The 21,342-nt window shown below is 43.9% G+C and overlaps 2 protein-coding genes across 16 annotated transcripts in view; one reads left to right on the top strand and one right to left on the bottom strand.

Annotated features, from left to right (window-relative positions):
• Positions 1-1,052, top strand: part of CCDC146 (coiled-coil domain containing 146) — a 92,601-nt gene extending 91,549 nt beyond the window's left edge. For 6 of the 7 annotated variants that reach the window (XM_087967753.1, XM_087967750.1, XM_087967749.1 and 3 more), the window contains one exon: positions 655-1,052. In XM_087967753.1, the coding sequence (XP_087823879.1) occupies positions 655-858 (204 nt within the window). In that variant the 3' untranslated portion in view covers positions 859-1,052. The remainder of the gene's footprint in view (positions 1-654) is intronic. The other variant, XM_087967751.1, reaches the window with a different exon arrangement.
• A 2,395-nt stretch (positions 1,053-3,447) lies between these two features.
• The window catches only part of GSAP (gamma-secretase activating protein), a 69,241-nt gene continuing 51,346 nt past the window's right edge, over positions 3,448-21,342 (bottom strand). For 4 of the 9 annotated variants that reach the window (XM_026677224.2, XM_087967758.1, XM_087967756.1 and 1 more), the window contains exons 24-31: positions 20,247-20,342; positions 18,294-18,364; positions 16,236-16,330; positions 12,516-12,635; positions 10,690-10,751; positions 6,667-6,771; positions 5,205-5,298; positions 3,448-4,292 (exon numbers count right to left, since the gene is read on the bottom strand). In XM_026677224.2, the coding sequence (XP_026533009.2) occupies positions 4,201-4,292; positions 5,205-5,298; positions 6,667-6,771; positions 10,690-10,751; positions 12,516-12,635; positions 16,236-16,330; positions 18,294-18,364; positions 20,247-20,342 (735 nt within the window). In that variant the 3' untranslated portion in view covers positions 3,448-4,200. Of the gene's footprint in view, positions 4,293-5,204; positions 5,299-6,666; positions 6,772-10,689; positions 10,752-12,515; positions 12,636-13,097; positions 13,127-16,023; positions 16,127-16,170; positions 16,331-18,293; positions 18,365-20,246; positions 20,343-21,342 lie in introns of those variants that run through there. The other 5 variants (XR_015750028.1, XM_087967757.1, XM_087967762.1 and 2 more) reach the window with 5 other exon arrangements.

Raw genomic sequence — 21,342 nt, 5'->3', positions numbered from 1 at the left:
CGTGGAGAAAGGTTTTTCCATGGATCAGAGGGGGCGTAGTTTCGCATACTGCCTGCACCCCACAGATGGGGCTTCGCTTGTTTGCACAGCCCGGTTGCTGGCATGCCGTGGCCCAGTAGTGGACCACGGACCGGGGAGGGGTGTTTGGGCCCTTTGCTCTAATACGGGGGTCTCAAACTGGGTGTCTTCAAGGGCTGGATCAGCACTGTAGTTCTCCTTCATGGCTGGTTGTGGGGGGAAACGGGGAAGATGGCCTGAACAGCCTCCTGCAGCACTTTGCCGGTCAAAATGGGGTGCGGAGGCACAACCCCCCCCAAAGTCTATTTTGGCCGCCAAAGTGCTGCAGGGGGCTGTCCAGGCCAAAAGCAGGTCACGCAGGGGCCATACATGCCCTCCCCCCCGTGCCCTGTTTTGTCTGGCAAAGTGCTCCAGGTCATCCAGGCTAAAATTTGGGCCACATGGGGGCTGCCCGTACCCCACTTTGGCTGTCAGAGGTGATTGCTATTTGCAGGCCAGCCCCACGGACCAGATTTAAGCACCCCATGGGCCAAATTTGGCCTGCGGGCCTTGAGTTTGACACCCCTGCTCTAACAGGTCAATACATCTCAGCCAGTGGCTCTGAAGAAATTTAACTGAGATCTAATCTTCTTCCAGCAGGCCCTGGAAGAAGAACAGGCTGCCCTGCCAACTGCCGTCCACACTACGGCGGAGCAGCGTCCCAACGCCTACATTCCCGATGACGAAAACGTTCTCCCGCTACCGAGGCCTTACGGCTCGCTGGCGCCGTTCAAACCAAGTGAGCCCAGCGCCAACATGAGGCACATCAGGAAGCCAATTGTGAAACCGATAGAAATCTGAGTGGCTTCAAGTTCTGGTGAAGGAGAACAACTTCTCACTTCTGAGAAACGGTCTATTTTGCATTCTATTAAAAGACGTTCCCGGGATGATAAGGGGCGGGCATGAAAATGTATGGCTTAGTAGCTTAAGGAATGTTTTTGCCTTCTTGAAAGTTCTGGAAATACGTAATGAAATAAATGTTGGGATAAAAAATAGCTGACAATGCTTGTAGTTTCTTAGGGTGTGGCAAATACCATCATCATTACTACACTTTTTTGCATTTGGAATGAAAACAATTTAATGCAATATTTGGAAGCCTTAGCTATCATAAAGTCATCTGAGCTGTGTTATGATTTCAACTTCCAAATTCATTTATAAACATGGGATAATTTGCAGCTTCTTTCAGTGCATAAGTAAAAATCTCAAGCAGGTTGAGGCTGTGCATTAAACCCTTCAAAGATCCTAATATTTGTATTAAGGATGGAAACTTTACTCTGCAGTGGTTAGAAAAAATGTTAAATTTTAAATAGAAAAGGGACATAGAAAAGAATGTTGGAAGTCAAAAAGGTTAAAGGTGCTGAGCTGGTGAGCTGGAGAGCTGACAGCCTGGGTTTGAGACCCAAGCGTGCAGGACAGAGTGAGCTCCTATTCCTTGCTCCTGTTGTGGTCCGCCTGCGGCCTGCGGAGCTGGCAACAGACTTGGATAGTGGGGAGGAACATGGGCCAGTCCTGGAGTCTGGGGAGGACTCAGACAAGGGTCCTGCGTCCGACAGAGAGATGGGGCCAGGGCCATCTGGGAGTTATGTGCTGACTCTGGAGCCTCCAGAATCTGACATCAGTGAGGTAGAGGAACAGGGGGAGCCTGTTCCTAGTGCATGCGTGCACAGAGCTGCCAGAAGGCAAGAACAATTAAGACAAAAGGAGCGACTCGTGAGTAAGGCTTGGAGGTGATTGACCCCTCCTATAAGACATAAAGGAGGAGCAAAGGGACAGGAGCCTTTGCAGGAAGCAACTTTGTTCGTTCTGGTCGGTTTAAACTCTCAAGCTATGTGCTGACTTTGTGCTCCATTTGGCCTTGTACAGCTAATTGGCAATTTAGTAGTTGGCAGCATTTCAAGGGAGATAAAGGTGGGTGCTTATCAGCTTATCCCGAAAACACAGTGGTAAACTTCCATGGGACTATTCACAAACGGTTTGGGACCCATTACGGGCTGTGAATGCATATAATTCACAGCCGTTGACATAAAAAGAGGGTTTTGGGGACTAAGCGTGTGACTGTTACTGTCTCAGGAAGCCTTGGTCAGAACACTGCCCACCTAGCAGTTTGAAAGCATGGAAATGTGAGTAGATAAATAGGTACCACTTTAATGGGAAGATAGCAGTGTTGCATGCCCTTTGGCATATAGTTATGCCAGACACATGACCATGGAAGCATCATCGGACAACGCTGGCTCCCTCGGCTAAAAAAACGAAGATAAGTCAGTAGATTCAGACACAAGTGGACAGGGGAAATGGTTTACCTTTACCCCTTTAACAGGGTTAATTCACTTAACAACGGTGTTATGAATTTAACAACTGCAGGAGGGGTGGGATTCTACCAGTTCAGACCGGTTCTATAGAACCGGTTGGTATGACTCTGCACAGTTTGGAGAACCGGCAAATCGTGCCCCTGGCTGGCCCCGCCCCTCTCCGCCTGCCCTTCTCCTCTCCACCCAGTCAGTCCTTAAGGCATTTCTTTTTATTTTTCCTCCCGACAATCAGCTGTTCCTATGATCAGCTGTGCCAGGATTGCCCTCGCTGTCTTACTGCTTCGCCCAGGCGGCTCCCGAGGCCCAAGAAGGCAAAAAATGGAGGGGAGGCACAGTTCCCCCCCTGCTCCATTTTTTTGCCTTCCTGCCTGGGCCCCGAGAAGCTTCCTGGGAGCAAAACGCCACCCAGGAGCCTTCGCTGAGGCCCAGAAGACCCCAAATGGAGCATGGGGATACTGCCCCCCGGATCCATTTTTTCTTCCTGAGCTCCAGGAAGCCTTCTGGGAGCAAAACACCCCCAGGAGGCTTCCCTGGGGCTCAGGAAGGAAAAATGGGTGTGTGTTTGTGTGTGCAAAAAAAGCCATGCCCAACCATATGGCCACACCCACCTAGCCACACCCACCAAGCCACGCCCACAGAACCGATTGTTAACAGATTTGAATCCCACCCCCTGAACTGCAGGGATTCACTTTAAACAATTGTGGCAAGAAAGGTTGCAAAATAGGGAAAATTCACTTAAATATCTCGTGTAAGAACAGAAATTATGGGCTCGATTCTGGACATAAGCCAAGGACTACCCAGACAGCAGAATGTTGAAATGAACGTGCTAAAGTAGCAGTTTAGCTCTATTGCAAGAGCAGCAAAACAACCAAGATGACAGCCCCAATTTAAGTTAAATGCACGTTAAAAAGGGTGTGTGTGGATCTTAAATGCTAAGCGTTTGCATGGTTTGGGATCCTATCTTGACTTTTTGTTGCTTTCTGTAAGAAACCTGTTCTCCTTGTGGTGTATTTAAACAAATTAGAAAACACACACAAAATCTCTTGACACCAATACAACAAATAAAGACATCAAAGCCTAGTTTCCAAATCTATACATTTATTTCCATTTACAGAAAAGGGTTGGTTTCTCATTTGCAATATTTAATAGCACCCTGTTCATGTGTGAATCTCCTATATCCGTAATGTAATAGCTGCCAGCTCCTCATTGCTCCATTCTATTATTCAGTCTCATCGTTAAGAATTTAAATGCATTGCACATTTTATTGCAACATTTACTCTTAATTATTTAATCATCTCTTTGTAATTGCTCAGAAATGCAATTGCTTTGGGGGCCTCAGTGGCCTACTAACAATAAATACTACGTTGAATTCAGATTCAGTTTATTCTTGTAATGTTACAGTGAGACAACTCCCGTTTATTTTAATATTGGGTTATAAAAAATTGATTTCAAATATTTCAGTGCACCTATTATAACGAGCCACGAAACATTTGAAGCTTGACCTCTATTCTGAATTCCAAAATACCCTTTTTTCTAATTAAAAAAAAAAGAGGTTTTTTTTTCATCTTTGGAACAGGCTGTTTCCAGGTGAGATTTGAAAATGAAAAAAAAAAAAAATCAATCCAGTTTCAAGTTCCAAAGCATCTGAATGTAAAATATTTTGCATTCAGAACAATTTCACATCCAGTAGTAGAAGTTGTGATATCTCTTTCAGATATAATATTACAAGCTTTGTATCCGTATCTTCTCTGGAATTCAATTGCCTATACGTTCAAAGGCAGAACAAAATTCTGATGCTATTGGATTCCTAATTTCATCGTGGTCATTAAATAAGTTAAAGGCCTAAGAGCATTGTAGTGTGTTTGAGTGCCACCTCTTCAACCAATCTTGCGTTCATGTTGGTCTCTTCCAGAGAAGCTGCCCATCCTAGGAGAGGACCATGCAGAGAAATATTAATATTATGGGATGGAGTTGATCACTGGTGTCATTAGTAAAAACTAAAGCTGCTAATTTCAGATTGCAATTGTGTGGCCTTTTTAAGCTATATCTGGGGTGTCAAACTCAATTTTATTGAGGGCCACATCAGGGCTGTGGTTGACCTTGAGGCCCTGGCAGGTCTGGCCAACTGGGTGGGCGTGGCCAGCTAGATGCCACTCACTGGGCATAGCTGGCCGGGTGGGCATGGCCAGCTGGGTGGGCGTGGCCCGATGTTTCCTCTTCGCATTGGGTAGACCCAGAGGTGGTATTCAGCAGGTTCTGACCAGTTCTGGAGAACCGGTAGCGGATTTTTTGAGTAGTTCGGAGAACTGGTAGCAGAAACTTAGTTTGGAATACTGTCTCTGACTGGCCCGCCCCCATGTCATCTCTGCCTCCCATTGAATCCCAGCTGATCGTTTGGGTTTTCTTTGGTTGCCCTGCACAGGAGAACGGAGCTGGAAAGCAGGCAACTGGGATGGGGAGGGAATGGGGATTTTGCAGTATCCTTCCCCTGCCATGCCTATCAAGCCATGCTCACAGAACCGGTAGTAAAAATGTTTGAATCCCACCACTGGGTAGAATGGGCCGAAGTGATGTGGGTAGACCGGGCCGAAACCGTGCTGGCCTGATGTTTCCTCTTTGCAATGGGTAGACCAGGCCAAAGCAGCACGGGCTGGTCCCTTACATTTTCCAGGAGGGCCACGCGGGTCAAATCCGACATTGCAGGCCAGATTCGGCCCGTGGGCCTTGAGTTTGACATCCCTGACCTACATGCAGTACAACATGACTTTAAATATGATTACAATCTAAACCAAGATAAATTCCATTAAGCTACAATAAAACAGAAGAAAACAGACTTACCTTGACGTTCCATCTCTACTATGATAGTCACCAAATAGTTAAGAGGGAGAAACTCAATTTGGGGTGATATTCTGTCCGTAAATGGAATATTGTACTGCAAAAGACAATGCATTCAAATAATGGTTATCATTTAACTCCACTTTTCGAGGAATTCAGTCTTTTAGAAGAATGAGAAGCAAAGTTATTTTAATGAAAAGAAAGAAGGACTAGGGGTGATGTGACAGCAGTGTTCCAATATTTGAGGGACTGTCACAAAGAAGAAGGAAGTCAAGCTATTCTCCAAAGCACCTGAAGGCAGGACAAGAAGCAACGGATGGAAACTAAGCAAGGAGAGAAGCAACCCAGAAATAAAGAGAATTTCCCTGACAATCAGAACAATTAACCAGGGGGACAACTTGCCTCCAGAAGTTGGGGGTGCTCCAACATGCGAGGTTTTTAAAAAGAGGTTGGACAACCATGTGTCTCCTGCTTGAGCTGGGGGTTGGACTAGAAGACCTCCCAGGTCCCTTCCAACTCTGTTATTGTAAGCAACAGAGCAGGGGTGTCAAACTCACGGCCCGCGGGCCGGATGCATCACGTGCTGGCTCCGCCTCCACATGGTTTAGCAAATGGGAAAAAAGTCCCAATACATCACGTGACACCGCCATTATGACGTGAGTTTGACACCCCTGCAATAGAGCCTTGGTGGCGCAATGGTTAGAGTGCTGTACTGCAGGCTACTTCTGCTGACTATCAGCTGCCTGCAATTTGGCAGTTCAAATCCCACCAGGCTCAAGGTTGACTCAGCCTTCCATCCTTCTGAGGTGGGTAAAAAATGAGGACCCAGATTGTTGGGGGCCATAGGCTGACTCTGTAAACCACTTAAAGAGGGCTGTGAAGCAGTGTGAAGCAGTATATAAGTCTTAAGTACTATTGCCCTTCCTTCCTTCCTTCCTTCCTTCCTTCCTTCCTTCCTTCCTTCCATTTTCTTTCTCATTCTCCTTCCTGGTGGCACAGTGATTAGAATACCGTATTGTAGACAAACTCTCCCTCCCTCCCTCCCTCCCCTATTCTTTTCTTATTCTCCTTCCTCATGCCACAGTGGTCAGAATGCAGTATTGCAGGCAAACCCTGGCCACTGCCAGCAGTTCGATCCTGACCAGCTCCAGGTTGACTCAGCCTTCCATCCTTCCCAGGTCGGTAAAATGAGGAGCCAGATTGTTGGGGGCAAGAGGCTGACTCTGTAAACCACTTAGAGAAGGCTTTAAAGCATTATAAAGCGGTATATAAGTCTAAGTATTATTGCTATACGGAACCTGCTGGAGATTTCAACTCCAAAAAAAGCTAAGGTGTGAACACTTATTGGAATCTCACTGCAGTATTTTTCTGTTTTTCAGATACTGGAGGTCAATTTTATTTTTTTCAAAGAAAAGGGCTGGGGACAAACTAACCCGTATTCTTAACAGGTGTTCAAGCTTTTTACCTGTTTACTGCTGAGTTTCTCAAACAAGACTTTAACGTAGTTCTTTGCCATAACATGTGTGCTCAAAGAATGGTTCCACAGCTGACAAACCTTGCACCCAATTGCCTGCATGATCAAAATAAGAAGGGAGACAGGGGGAATGTTTAAATATCAAATAGGAACTTCAGCTTAGAGAAATTGAATCTGTTCCTTCAAGAGTGGAAGCCCCATAACTCGTTCATGATATACGTAAACCATGTACTTGTGGGAATAGCATTTTCACAGGTGTTGATGTGATGGTACAGGGGTAGGGCCTGCTACGGGTTCACCCCGGTTTGGGCGAACCCATAGCTACTTTTATGGCTGGTTTGGTGAACCGGCAAATCCCACCCCTGGCTGGCCCTGCCCTTCCCCTCCCAGGAACCCCCACGTGGCCCGTTTTGGATCCCAGGTAAGTATAGGGCCTGTGCCGAGGCCTGGGGAGGGTGAAAAACGGGCCTCCCAGAAGTTCCAGAAGGCCAGAAATGGGCCTTCTGTAAGTTGAGAACTACCTGTCCTAGGGTAGGAGCATTTTCAGGGTTGTATCACTTTACACACAAGGATTTGTCCTCCTAACTCTGTATGCCAGATTCTCGCATCCTTGCACTGTTAGTATGATTAATTTTCTTCCAGCCCACCTATAAAAACATGACGTAAACTTGCCCTGCTTGAAACGACACGGATGAGCCAAGGAGACACAAACGTTTCTTAATCAACCCCAAAGACAGAGGTCGAAATAATATTAATCCTGGCTCAAAATCCAAACAAAATTGCGACTGAAGGGATCTGATCCTATGGCTCTAAAAATAATTTCCAACATGTCACAGCTGTTCTGGAAGAAAATGTCATTTTGTTGACTTTCTCCCTTCTCCAAAACAGAAAACAGAAGTGGCTTTGTGTTGCTTGTTGTATTTTTCATACAACCAAATAAAGAATGCCTTTCTGTCAGAAAGTTCGAGCTGTCTTGTTCGTTCAAATAGACAGGGAACCTTACCGGAAGAAATTTAAAAGAAAGAAAAAGAGAGGGAGAAAGGGAGGGAAGGAGGGAGAGACAGAGAGGGAGAGACACAGAGAGAGAGAGAGAGGGAGAGGGAGAGAAAGAGAGAGAGGGAGAGGGAGAGACAGAGAGGGACAGAAAGAGAGAGACAGAGACAGGGAGAGAAAGAGAGAGGGAGAGACAGATGGAGAGGGAGAGAAATGGAGGGAGAGGGGACAGAGAGAAAGAGAGAGAGACAGAGAGGGGAGGGAGAGAAAGAGAGGGAGAGACAGACAGAGAGGGAGAGAAATAGAGGAGGGAGAGGGGGAGAGAGAAGAGAGAGACAGAGAGGGGAGGAGAGAAAAGAGAGGGAGAAACAGATGGAGAGGGAGAGAAATGGAGGGAGGGAGAGGGGACAGGGAGAGAGAGAGAGAGGGAGAGACAATTAGGTTTAAAATCCTTTAGACCAAGAGATTCACTTAGGCTTCTTACAGACAATTCAGAAATGGGATACTGAAGAGGTAGTTGTATTGATTTCTAGCCACAGAAATATAGATAATTTTCTCTTTAAAGTGTTTCAGGAGACAAGCATATGAGAAAAACGTATTTCTGCACTTACTTCCAATTTGTTTCCTGGAACACAATGCTTCCTCTAAAATATTTATAGATTGGATTGTTTAAGGGCCATCCAATCAGGGATGACCCCCTGTGCAATCACATAAATAGACTTTCTCTCTGGCAATCACTCCCCTAGCTTAGTATCTCAACTTTTCCAAGCATATATCCACTTATAGTCGACTTACAGCAGCTTGTTTAGTGACCGTTTGAAGTTACAAAAGTCACGGGAAAAAATGACGCACGGCCGTTTTCCACACTTATGGCCAATGCAGCAATCCCGTGGTCCCCTGATTTATACTCCAATATGTGACATGTGGTTCATATTTACGATGCTCGCTGTGTCCCGAGGTCACGTGGTTCCATTTTGCAACCTTCTGACAATCAAAGTCAACGGAAGCCAAATTCACTTAACAACCGGGTTACCAATTTAACAACTGTGGTGATTCACTTAACAAACTTGGCAAGAAAAGTCCTAAAATGAGGCAAAAACTCACTTAACCTTTTTTTTTTCACTTAGCAACATAAATTTCAGGCTCAATTGTGGTTGTAAATTGCGAACTATCTATAGACAAGTCCATCCCTCTTATTCCTGATTATCATCTTTTCTTTCCTTTCAGCTTTCTAGACATTAAATCCTTCTTGTGAAGACTTTTTAAAAAAACTTTCAAATGTGTGGGTTTTTTTTTTAAATAAAGAAATACATTCAGCTGCATTGGTTCATCCAGAAATGCACCATTTCTAGCTCTAAATTCTCTGTAAACATTAGGGGTATTGGAGTCATATTTGAGGGGATAATAACAATAACAATAACAACAATAATAATAAAACAACAAACTGCTCAAGATCTATTTAAACAGGGTTGTTACATTTTAATAGAAGGAAAAACAGTGAATGGCTTTAAATGCATGATAGGGGGGAGGGGGGAATTATATCTGAAAAATTGCTCAACTTTTCAAGTCCTCACCTGAGTTTAGAGCAGCTGAACTAAGATAACAGAAATATTTTAAACCAAGCTTCTCTTAACTCTTACAAATCTGTTTTTTTTTTTTTTTAATGAACACGTTGCTCTCAAATGGGGCATTTTTTCCTAAAATAACTCTGCGTGCAATGGAGCTCGGCAAAGGAAAAATAGAAAGAACTGTAGTCTAGCCATTTAAAAAGCTGAACCCAGCCATTCCCATTAAGGCCCTGTGATTAGGAGTGGTTAGATTAAGTTATACTATTATGGTCGGTGTAGTATATTACACTACATTACATGTGGTCCTTGGCTTGCAGGCATTCATTTAGTGCAGAGATGGTACTCAGCAGGTTCTGACCAGTTCTGGAGAACCGGTAGTGGAAATTTTGAGTCGTTCAGAGAACCGGCAAATATCACCTCCCCTGCCTCCATCTCTTCTCTGCCCCCACATTGAGTCCCAGCTGATTGGCTGGGTCTTCTTTGGTTGCCCTGCACAGGAGAACAGAGCTGCAAAGCAGGTTAGTGGGTGGGGAGGGAATGGGGTTTATGTAGTATCCTTCCCCATGGAGTTGGGTGGGAATGGAGATTTTACAGCATCCTTCCCCTGCCACACCCACCAAGCCATGCCATGCCCACCAAGCCATGCCCACAGAACCGGTAGTAAATTTTTTTGAATCCCACCACTGATTTAGTGACTGTTTGAAGTTACAATGGCACTGAAAAATGTGGTTTATGGCTTATAGCAGGGGAGTCAAACTCTATTTTATTGAAGGCTGCATCAGGGTTATGTTTGACCTTGGGGGCCTGGGGGGGAGGTGACCAGCTCGATGTCACTCATCGAGGCTCCGTTATTGGCCACGATGGCCTCCTGCAGCCCTCTGCCAGTGAAAACGGAGCTCGGGAAGGCAGCCCGCAGCCCGCCTGGACTCTGTTTTTCGCAGCGACGGCCTCCTGCAGTCCTCTGCCAGCGAAAACGGAGCTCTGGAAGGCAGCGTGGGGCCTCCTCGAGCTCCATTTTTGCTGGCAGAGGCACCGTGGGCCGTCAAGTTTGACAGCCCTGGCTTATATGAACAGAATGGCCTTCCGAAGCACCCACAGAGAGTACAAACTGATACCAGTAGTTCTCAGCTTACAACCATCCATTTAGTGAATATAAAAAAATGACATAAGATAAAATAAACACGTTGAACATTGATCATTCAGACCAAAATCTCTTCTAGGCCAACCAAGACTTTGGGTTGTTTGGTTTGGAGAACTTTTTTATCAGTACAGATCCCAACCCACTGGAAAAAATGTATGAGAAGTTCATTATTCCATTCCTAGTTCGATAATATTTTAGAAGAGAATAGAAGGTCTTGGCTGACCTTACCTGGAATCAACCAAAAATATATTTATTTTTTGCAAAGAGATACAAGATGGGTTGACTAAATACAGAAATTAGTTAATAAGTTACCTGGGGAAGCCTGGTCAGGATACTTAACTTCAGCTTCACATTCTGTTCAGTGTTGTCCAATTCTTAAAAATAAACCAAAAGATATGATCAAAGGACCCAGGGTATATAAGTCTATGTGCCATTGCTATCTTGCAAGTATCAAAAAGTTCAGAGGAAAGTATCAAAAAAAAAAATAAGGATCCAGAAGTGTCAAACATGCAATATTGCAAGTATCAAAAGGCATAGAAATACAAAAGAAATATGCTTTTTTTTTTTTTTGTTCAAATGTGCATCTGCTTTGCTTATTCATTGATGCTTGCAACACCGAGTAAGCCTTGTGGCTGTGACTCACGGCAAATTCCTAGTACATTGATCAATTTAAAACCACAGGCTGCATTATCAGGGATTCCCTATTCCGGATGCTTTTTTTCTCTCTAAAAAGGATCACTAAATACAAGAGGTCTCAGACTTGTTGGACTTCAATTCCCCAGAATGGAGACCTTCTTATTAAACGGTAAGATTCTTAAGAGGCACATTTTATCCTCATGCTTAGCCTACATGTAGTAGTGGCCACTATTTATGTAAGCAATACCCATAGCACATTTATATACCGCTCTGAACTGTGTGCAAATGTCAGTCTATTGGCCCCGACAATCTGGGTCCTCATTTTACCAATCCCAGAAGGATGGAAAGCCGAGCCAACTTTGAACCGATCAGGATCGAACTCCTGGCAGTGGGCAGAGTTTGCTTGCAATACTGCATTCTAACCACCGCGCCACCATGGCGCAGACTACAATCTGTACGAATAGTCCTTGACTTAACAGCCATTCATTCAGCAACCACTCAAATTACAAAAACACTAAATGAAGGGACCCTTGACTTAAGTTATGGCCATCATACCGTATATACGTAAGTTTGTATTTAGTTAGTTATTTATTTTGTCATGTTTATGTAGTTTATAGTGGAGGTTTCTATTCTATTCTCTATTCTGATCTATTCTCTATTCTATTTCTATTCCTATTCTATTCTCAACTTCTATTTCTATTCTACTCTACTCTATTCCTATTCTACTCTACTCCTCTCTACTGCACTTTAGGGCTGAAAAAGGTCAGTCCTGAAATCCTCTCTGGGGCTGGCAATCCTGCTTGGATGTCATGCCCCTGGTGGAGACTGACTCTGTGGGAGAGGAGGAACAGCCGACAGGGAGTGGAAGTGTGGCTCCGAAGGTTGTGGAGGAGGCTGGGGAAGGGCAGAGGCCGGCTGGGCAGTCAGAGGAGGACCCAGGCCCATCCCCTCTCCATCCTAGGGCATGTAGGGAGGAGAGGATAAGGGAAAGATGTGGTCTACTCAGGAGGAGAGGGCCTTGATCCTCTTCATGGGCTGCAGCTGTGACAACCGGTTAAGATGATGGACATGCGTACGGGCAAGTGCTGGAAACAAAGCATGAAAATATCTCTAGTTTATTGTTCCTCTCTGAATTTAGTGTCCCTCCCAGTGTGTGTTCTGATATCTGTGAATGTCTTCCAGCCCTTATCTTGCCTGGTTTTTGTTGTTTTTTTACTCTTTATAATTTAAATGGCATTTCTTCCTTCTTGTAACTGTTTGTGTGGGAGTTTTTTTGTCTCCAGTCAAGGATATTTGGAGCTTGGAAGCAAAGTGAAGGAATAAAAGGGGCTTCACCTGTTTTTTGTGACTGTGTTTATTTTGTATACCACCCTGGGTCATCACATTGGATTTCAGCACAGCCCTTTTCAAGCAGCCCCAGGGAATTCTGGGAGTTGAAGTCCACAGGCTTTAAAGTTACCATGGTTGAGGACAGCTGCTCTAGTCTGCAGAAGGAACATTACCTTTCCAAAGATTCAGGACGTACTTTTCTGTTAGATGCAGAACTCCATGGTCAATGTACTGCAGGACCGTGTGCAAAGGGAAGCACCTCATCCCCACTTCCAGGTGCAGAGTGTGGAATCCTGTATTAAGGAAGATATTAAGGAAGCTATAAGGAGAAGGGCAGCTTCCCTGGGAAAACATGAGAATGAAGCACACGAGAAACGGCATGGAGAGAGTCATGTGTCAATTATGGATTCCGTGTGTGTGTGTGTCTGCCAACAAAAGTGCGTATAGTCACGGCTGTGGTTTTCCCAGGTGCAATGTATGGCTGTGAAAGTTGGACCACAAGGAAGGATGAGCGCCAAAGAATGGAGGCCTTTGAACTCTAGTGCTGGAGAAGACTCCTGCGAGTCCCTTGGACTGCAAGGCCACCAAACCGGCCAGTCCTAGAGGAGATCAACCCTGACTGCTTTAGAAGGCCAGATCCTGAAAATGAAACTCAAAGACTTTGGCCACCTCATGAGAAGGAAGGACTCACTGGAGAAGAACCACAAGGTCACGAGCAAAGCAACAAATTGCAATAGCTGGCAGGTTAACATCACCTCCTAGAGATAAGCATTCCAGGCTGGGTCTGACAAGGGAGGAAACAACAACAAGGGATAAGCCTCCTTTGACCAACATGATGGAAGCAAAAACAACAGAGTTAATTACAGGTGGGAGGCGGTTGGAAGGGCCTATTACACGAGCAAGGGCTAAATTGATTAATGATATATAAAGGCAGAGATCTCTGTAATGGTAGCTTAATACTCTGATGATGTCAGCAGATGCTGACAAAAGCTTAGTAAGTACAATAAATATAATTTTAGTTCTGGAGATCGCAGGATGTCTGTTTCTGCTTTTACAAGTATACCTGGAACTCGTATTTTTAGAATAGTTCATAATATATTATATACACACATATACACACATATACACATATATACACATATATACACACATACATACATACATATATATATATACACACACAGAGAGAGAGAGAGAGAGAGACATACACACACATATAGAAACACATACACACACACATACAGTGTATATATATATATATATCTGAACATATCTAATATGTCTTCCTACTCCTATTTTCCCCAATAACAACATTGTGAGGTGGATTGGGCCAAGAGAGAGGGACAGGCCCGAAGTCACCCAGCTGGATTTCTTGGCTTAAAGTGGGACTAGAACTCACGGTCTCCCATTTTCTAGCCTGCTGCCTGAACCACTAGACCAAACCGGGTAGAAGAAAACGAGATAAATGTGGAAGACTAATGTAATTTCAAAGTGGATGCAACTTCCTGCGATTTTACCTGCATTTTAGAACCATTAGCCATGATCAGAATGTGTACCTGCCAATTAAAAGCAGGAGTAGGTTTTAGCTTTTACGCTTCTATCTAGTATTCTTTCTCCCATAGCAATACAAAAAAAAAAAAATAAAGCAGTAAAAAAAAAACACCCCACTTTAACAATTGTGAACTAAGGCTCTGTAATTATTTCCATTTCAAAAACGTGTTCCTCCATAAAATCTATCCTCTAGGGGACATTAACATTTGCATCTGTCCTTGAACTTATCAAAAAAAAAACACAGCTCAGGATTCTTAGGAAATGAAAACCCATGACTTGACAAAAGCCAGCCTCAAGCGTCTTACCCAACAACTCACAATGGTTTCACAATGGACAAAATCATTAGCCAAGTTTTCCGGTGAGACCCGTCTTTTTTTTTAAAAAAAACAACAACAACCAAGTCAAATGTTTTGGGGACAATGATAACCTTTTTGCTGTTTTGGAAAGAGATGTAGCAATATCTTGGTATTAAGACATTGGTAAGTTTCTTCTCAGAAGTCCTTGTTCTCTTATGATTCTTAGAAGTAATTCTCCAAAACACCAGAGGGCAGGACAAGAAGTAATGGGTGGAAGCTTGTCAAAGAGAGACCCAACCTAGAGCTAAGGAGAAATTTCCTAACCGTGAGGACAATTAATCAGTGGAACGGCTTGGCTCCAGAAGTTGTGGGTGCTCCATTACTGGAAGCTTTCAAAGATAGACAAGACAACCATTTGACCAGGATGGTATAAGATCTCCTCCCTTGAGCAGGGAGTTGGAGAAGAAGACCTCTGAGGTTGCTTCCAGCCCTATCGTTCTATGGTCTACCGTTTCTCCCCACAAATAAGGCCCTGCCTTATATTTTTTTCCCACCAAAAAAAGGCACTAGGTCTTATTTTCAGGGGGATGTCATACACTGACTCACCTCACTTGCGCGCGCCGCCCCGGCCTCCTTTTTGCTGTCAAAGGCCTTCAGGAACTTCTGTGGCTGGCAAGTCATTCCTGAAGGCCTCTGCAGCCAATAACAGAGCTCTGGATCGATCCGGAGCTTTGTTATCAGCTCCAGAGGCCTTCAGGAAAGCCTTGCCAGCCTTGCTGGCTGAAGAAGAAATGGGCTGGCAAAGGCAGGTGTTGGGGTGTGCGAGGCCTGGCTACAACTGTCCAAAGATAAGTAGTAGGGCAGCTCCACACCCATTAGCTTAATTTTTACCCAAGCACTCTGGAGTGGGCGGGATCTTAATTAGGGCTTATTTTGGGGATAGGGCTTATATTGGACGCACGTGGAAAAAATCAAGCTAGGGCTTACTTACAGGGTAGATCATATTTTCGGGGAAACGGTATGTTCTAGGTGGCTCTACTCTAGATCAAAGTTTCAGAAACAGCTGCTATTTCCAAAGATGTCACTCCCGAGTGGACATTTTTGCTGAAAAGTGACACGGAGTTCAACTATTACAAAATTTTGCAGAAACTGAACCACAAACGGTTGTTGAACTGCCGAACAATTGGCTCTGGACTGCTGGCTGAATATTGCGGCTTAGCAGAGTTGAAACCCAAGTCCATCACCAACACCTCAAGTCAAAATTCTCAAAAGATGATGCTCCCCAAATGTGTTAAAATTACATCTTCTATTCCTGTATTTCCTTTGGTTTGATTAGGTGCTATCATGTTAGCACTGGCTCTCAGGATCATTAGAATCCCAGGGCTACAATTCCCTCCTCAAGGCAGGAGTCTCATACCATCTCCATCAACTGGCTGTCTGTCCAACCCTTTTGTAAAAACCTCCAGTGTTAGAATACCAAAAACTTACGGAGGCAAACTGTTCCATTGGTTAATTGTTCTCATGGTCAGGAAATTTCTCCTTAGTTCTCGGTTGGGGTCTCTTCTTCACAACCTTCCACCCATTGCTTATTGTCCTGCCTTCTGGGGGTTTTGGAGAATAAGTGAATCCCCCCCCCTTTTTTTTACAACTTTACAACTTAAAAAAATAATTTAAAAAAAATACCAATAAAGGGAGAATATTTGTAGCTCGGGGTTGAATTGAGGCATCTCTGAATTTGGTTGCTTTTTTGCAGATGTTTCATTACCCAACCAGGTAACATCATCAGTGCTAGAAGGGAGTAGGTCTGTGAAATGGAGGAGGAGGAGGAGGAGGAGGAAGAGGAAGAGGAATGCAGGGTTTTTGCTTGCCTCTCTGAGCTTCATTATCCAAACAAGATAAGAACGGGCCATGAAATGTCTGCAAAAAAAGCAACCAAGCTCAGAGAGCACCAAGAAGCTGTAATAAAAGAAATATACATAACTTTGGAGTGGCATATGGTTATGTGTGGCTATTCTAGGCTGGTGACGCGGCAGCTGGAGGACTCACCTGGAGGCAAAGGCAGACACATCCCACTGGCTGCCTGCAAAATCCGGCACATGATATGGAACACGATGACCTCATTCGCTTTCTCTGGTTGCCTGCTGTACCAAAAATAAAAAATAAAATACAGGAACGTGAACTGCAGATGTTGCACAGCAGCGGTACATAGTCAGCCAGTCCCTTACAATGAGTCATCCTGCTTCCTAAATCATGCTCCCCTTGAAGTTGTTCTATGGAGGGAGGGAGGGAAATGAGTGCAGAGCAAGAGATACGGTGAGTCACACAGTCAGCCAGATGTTCAAACCTCCAGTGTTAGAGCATTCACAACTTCTGGAGGCAAGGTATTCCACTGATTAATTCTCACTGTCAGGAAATTTCTCCATGCTTCTCTCCTTGATTAGTTTCCATCCATTGCTTCTTGTCCTGCCTTCAGGTGCTTTGGAAAATAGCTTGACTCCCTCTTCTTTGGGGCAGCTCCTCAAATATTGGAACACTGCCGTCATGTCACCCCTAGTCCTTCTTTTCACTAAAATTCCCCTCACACACACGTGCTAGTCATTTCTGGCACTGGGGGTGGTGCTCATCTCCGTTACAAAGCCGAAGAGCCAGCGCTGTCCTGAAGACGTCTCCGTGGTCATGTGGCCGGCATGACAAAATGCCGAAGGCGCATGGAACACTGTTACCTCCCCACCAAAATGGTCCCTATTTTGCTACTTGCATTTTTTATGTGCTTTCAAGCTGCTACGTTGGCAGAAGCTGGGACAAGTGACAGGAGCTCACTCCATTACGTGGCGCTAGGGATTCGAACCGTCAAACTGCCAACCCTTCTGATCGACAAGCTCAGCATCTTAGTCACTGAGCCACCGCTTCCCACTAGACTAGACATACTCAATCCCTACAAACAATTCTTTATATGTTTTAGTCTCCAGGCCCTTAATCATCTTAGTTGCTCTTCTCTGCACTCTTTCTAGGACAGTGATGGCTAACCTATGACACGCGTGTCATTCGTGACACGCCGAGGCACTTTGATTGACATGCCTGTTGGTGTGGGGAAAACCTGCACATTTAGAGGCTGCCTGTGCTCTGCTCCAATCCCTGCTCCCTGCTTGTTGCGTGGAGGCGTGATGTCACCGCTGCCGCAAGATCTTTGCAGCAGAGAACCAGTTTTAACCGCCATAAACTGAGGCTTGTCAGTTTCATTACCTCAGGAACGCTACAGGAGGAAAGGAGATCCATGAGGTTCACAGCCCTGTAAGGTGGCCTTCCGATCCCCACATCCTGCACCTGCAGCCCTGAGACCAGGGAGACAAGTTTCACAGCCCTGTGTGATCAGCCCAGCCCAGTCCGTCATAAACCAAATTATTGATATTTCTTGAAGTGACACACGACCCGAGGAAGGCTATACTTTTTCCCCGATTTTCGACACACCAAGCTGAAAAGGTTAGCCATCGCTGTTCTAGGATCTCAACAGTGGTGACTACGTAAAACACAGTTGCCAAGCATCCAAAATGCAAAACAGTTCTTACCGCAGAGATGACCATGGGAACCTTGAAGCTATAAGCAGCCTTGGAGAGCTCTATTTATCTATTTATCTATTTGTTTAATTTTGTTGATCTCGCCTTTATTATTTTTTACAAATAACACATCCAGCACACCTTCTTCCTCCTAATTTCCCCACAACAACAACGACCCTGTCAGGAGGAACTTGGGCTGAGAGAGAGAGAGAGACTGACCCAAAGTCACTCAGCTGACTTTCATGGCTATAAAGAGGGACTTGAACTCACGGTCTCCTGCTTTCCAGTCTGGTGCCTTAACCACTAGGCCGAACTCCCTGTCAGCTGTTCGGTTTCCTCCTCGGATTTAGACTCTGACAGGGGCATGACAGGTGATATGGGTTGCTAATATCTGATGTGTAATAACAATAAACTTTTAAAGTCGTGATTATAGTTCCTTCATCCAGAAGTCTATTAATGTGTGATGTAATGAATTTGCCGTTGTTAATTCGTTCCCATTTCTGTCTCTCATTTTTATCCTTAAATATCTTAATGAAAATTAACTGCTTACCATGAGAAGGACAAGGAGCTAAGACTGTATTTCCTCCTAACAGTCTCCATCATCCTACAGATTAGGTCCAGCTGCAAAGAGAGAGAAAAAAATAATGTATTTGATCTTTATTGGAAGGCTCTCAGCTTCACTGACTCCGATTCTCAAAAGAATATTCAATCCACACCAACAAATTGCCTGCCAACCTAGTGGTATTGTTTAGCAAAGGTTGTCGAAGTTGGAATCCTAGTCATAGTTACTGGACAACGAATCCTACTTGAATCAGTCCTGTTTTTAAACTACGAACCGAACCAGCAGCATTTAGAACCAGGTACCAAAATGGAAGGTGGTATGAGCAGTTTCTAACCTTCAAATTGATTCACGGCTGCTTAAACTTGATTTCCTGCTAGTTTGAAATGGGAAACATGGCTCACCTGTCTCACAAACCTAAAATAACTTCGTATTTACTCATTTATTTAGTCACGTTTATGCTCAGTGGCTAAGGTGCTGAGCTTGTCGATCAGAAAGGTCGGCGGTTCGAATCACTAGTGCCCCATAATGGAATGAGCTCCTGTTACTTGTCCCAGCTTCTGCCACCTAGCAGTTTGAAATCATGTAAAGAAATACAAGTAGAAAAATAGGGACCCCTTTGGTGGAAAGGGAACAGCGTTCCGTGCGCCTTTCGGCGTTTACTCATGCCAGCCACATGACCAGGGAGACGTCTTTGGACAGCGCTGGCTCTTCGGCTTTGTAACAGAGATGAGCACCACCCCCTAGAGCCAGAAACTGCTAGCACGTACGTGTGAGGGGAACCTTTACTTTATGTAGTGTATATTGGAGATGGTGACCCTTTGAGAGCTGTATGCAATGAAATTTAATTTTGATGTATGCCGATTAGTATACATTTAAAGTGACAATAAAGTTGTTTTAAGTCTAAACCTCCCATATTTTTAAAGGAAAAAAACAACGCCCTATTCCAAAATCTGAAGAAAAAACAGTTCAACACCCACACACAAACATAAACACATACACACACACACAAGCACATACACATTTATTGCAGTCTGTCCCCTTTTTTGTCCTTCTTCTATTCACTGGTCTCTTGATTCCTCCAGCCACTCAAAATTGTCCCATCATGACCTTAACCATGGTTACAAAATAGTTAGGCACCCCACTCCATAGTTGGGCACGACACTATTCAATACAGGAGGCTATACTAGATGATATTCCAGAAAGAAATAAAAATCTAGATGACCTTCTGGAAAAAATACTACATGGCTTTCCAAAAAAGAAAAGAAAAAAGTAGATGGCATTCTGGAAAAATGCTAGATGGATTTGTTGAGAAATGCTAGATGGTTTTCCAGAAAAATGCTAGATGGTTTTCCAGAAAAATGCTAGATGGTTTTCCAGAAAAATGTTAGATGGTTTTCTGGGGGAAAAGCTAGGTGGCTTTCCGAAAAACACTAGATGGCTTTCTGGAAAACTGCTAGATGGCTTTCCGGAAAACATCTAATTGGCTTTCCAGAAGAAAAGCTAGAGGACTTTGCAGAAAAACACCAGATGACTTTTCAGGAAATGAAACATCAAATGCGTTTGCTCTGGAAATCATTAATAGTTGTCTTTCTGTTTAGTTCCTGTGAAAATCCAAACACACAAAAACTTCTTGAGAGCTAAACAGAGGTAAGCAATTTGCAACCACAGCCTCTCTCTCTCTCTCTTTTTTTTTTTTTGCAGCAAACAGGCAGCCTATTTTCCTATCATTTTGAGGAACGGAAATTGATGAAAACTATAATATAAGCCAAATATAGGCACATTACTGTTCAAGAGAAAGACGATATAACAAAGCCCCAGCTTCTTATGAGACTTGGCTACACCCTCTTTGGTTCCTCAACACCTCCCTTCCCAAAGAATTGCCCAAATTTGATACAAGATTTCCCCCAAAAAAAATTATTTTATTTTTTTAAAGAAACCTACCAATTTTGAAACATAATCCACAGCTATCTGATCAATCTTTTTTTTGCCAACGTACTGCAGGGGTCGTAGGAGATGCTCTTTGAGTTGTGCCACCATCTGTAAAAAAATATGTACCAATAAAGGAGAATATTTGCAGCTTGGGGCTGAAATGAGGGGTCTTTGGTGCTCTCTGTTTTCTTGCAAGCACTGATGCTGCTACCTAGTATGGTAATGAAACGTCTGCAAGAAAACAACCAAGCTCAGAGAACACCAAGCACCCCTCATAAAAATATGTGAACTAAAATGAAAATATTAAAGTGTACTGACTTATATCTCAGGGGCTGCCACAAAGAAGAGGGAGTCCAGCTATTCTCCAAAGGACAAGAAGCCATGGATGGAAAGAAGGAGAGAAGCAACCTAGAATTAAGGAGAAATTTCCTGACAGAACAATTAATCAGTGGAACAACTTGCCTCCAGAAGTTGTGAATGCTCCAACACTGGAAGTTTTTAAAAAGATGTTGGTTAACCATTTATCTGAAGTGGTGTAGGGTTTCTTGTCTAAGCAGGGGGTTGGACTAGAAGACCTCCAAGATCCCTTCCAACTATTCCATTCCATTCCATTCCATATATTGTTCTGTTCTGTTCTATTCCATTCCATCTATTCCATCTCCATTCCATTCCATCTCCACTCTCTGCTCCACTCTATTCTATTCTATTCTATTCTATTCTATTCTATTCTATTCTATTCTATTCTATTCTATTCTATTCTATTCTAAATACATTGCAGCAAATAAACATAATTCTCATGCATAATCTTAGGACTGCAAGCAAAGAGCCACAGAATCATATTACTTCTGCTATCAAGAGGTAATCTTGCAAGTTGGAAACTGTAAGCCAACCAAGGAATTTTCCACACAACGAAAAGTGTGCCTAAATCATGATATCTGTTCCAGAGAACAAAAGGGTGGAACTTCAATTGCTAAGGATGTCTCAGTTAGTAAGGGAACAATTCAGTGTTCACAATTCAATCTTTCTGCTTGCTGACGATTAAAAAAAAGCTCCTATTTTCCTATTCAGTGGATTCTTTTTCAACCATCCGTTGTCAAAATATCACAAT

The sequence above is a fragment of the Notechis scutatus genome, chromosome 6 (genome assembly GCF_049901735.1).
Source record: "Notechis scutatus isolate UNSWTSFEM ecotype Mainland chromosome 6, rNotScu1.2, whole genome shotgun sequence".
Lineage (NCBI taxonomy): Eukaryota > Metazoa > Chordata > Lepidosauria > Squamata > Elapidae > Notechis > Notechis scutatus.
This window is presented reverse-complemented; position numbering and strand designations above follow the sequence as displayed.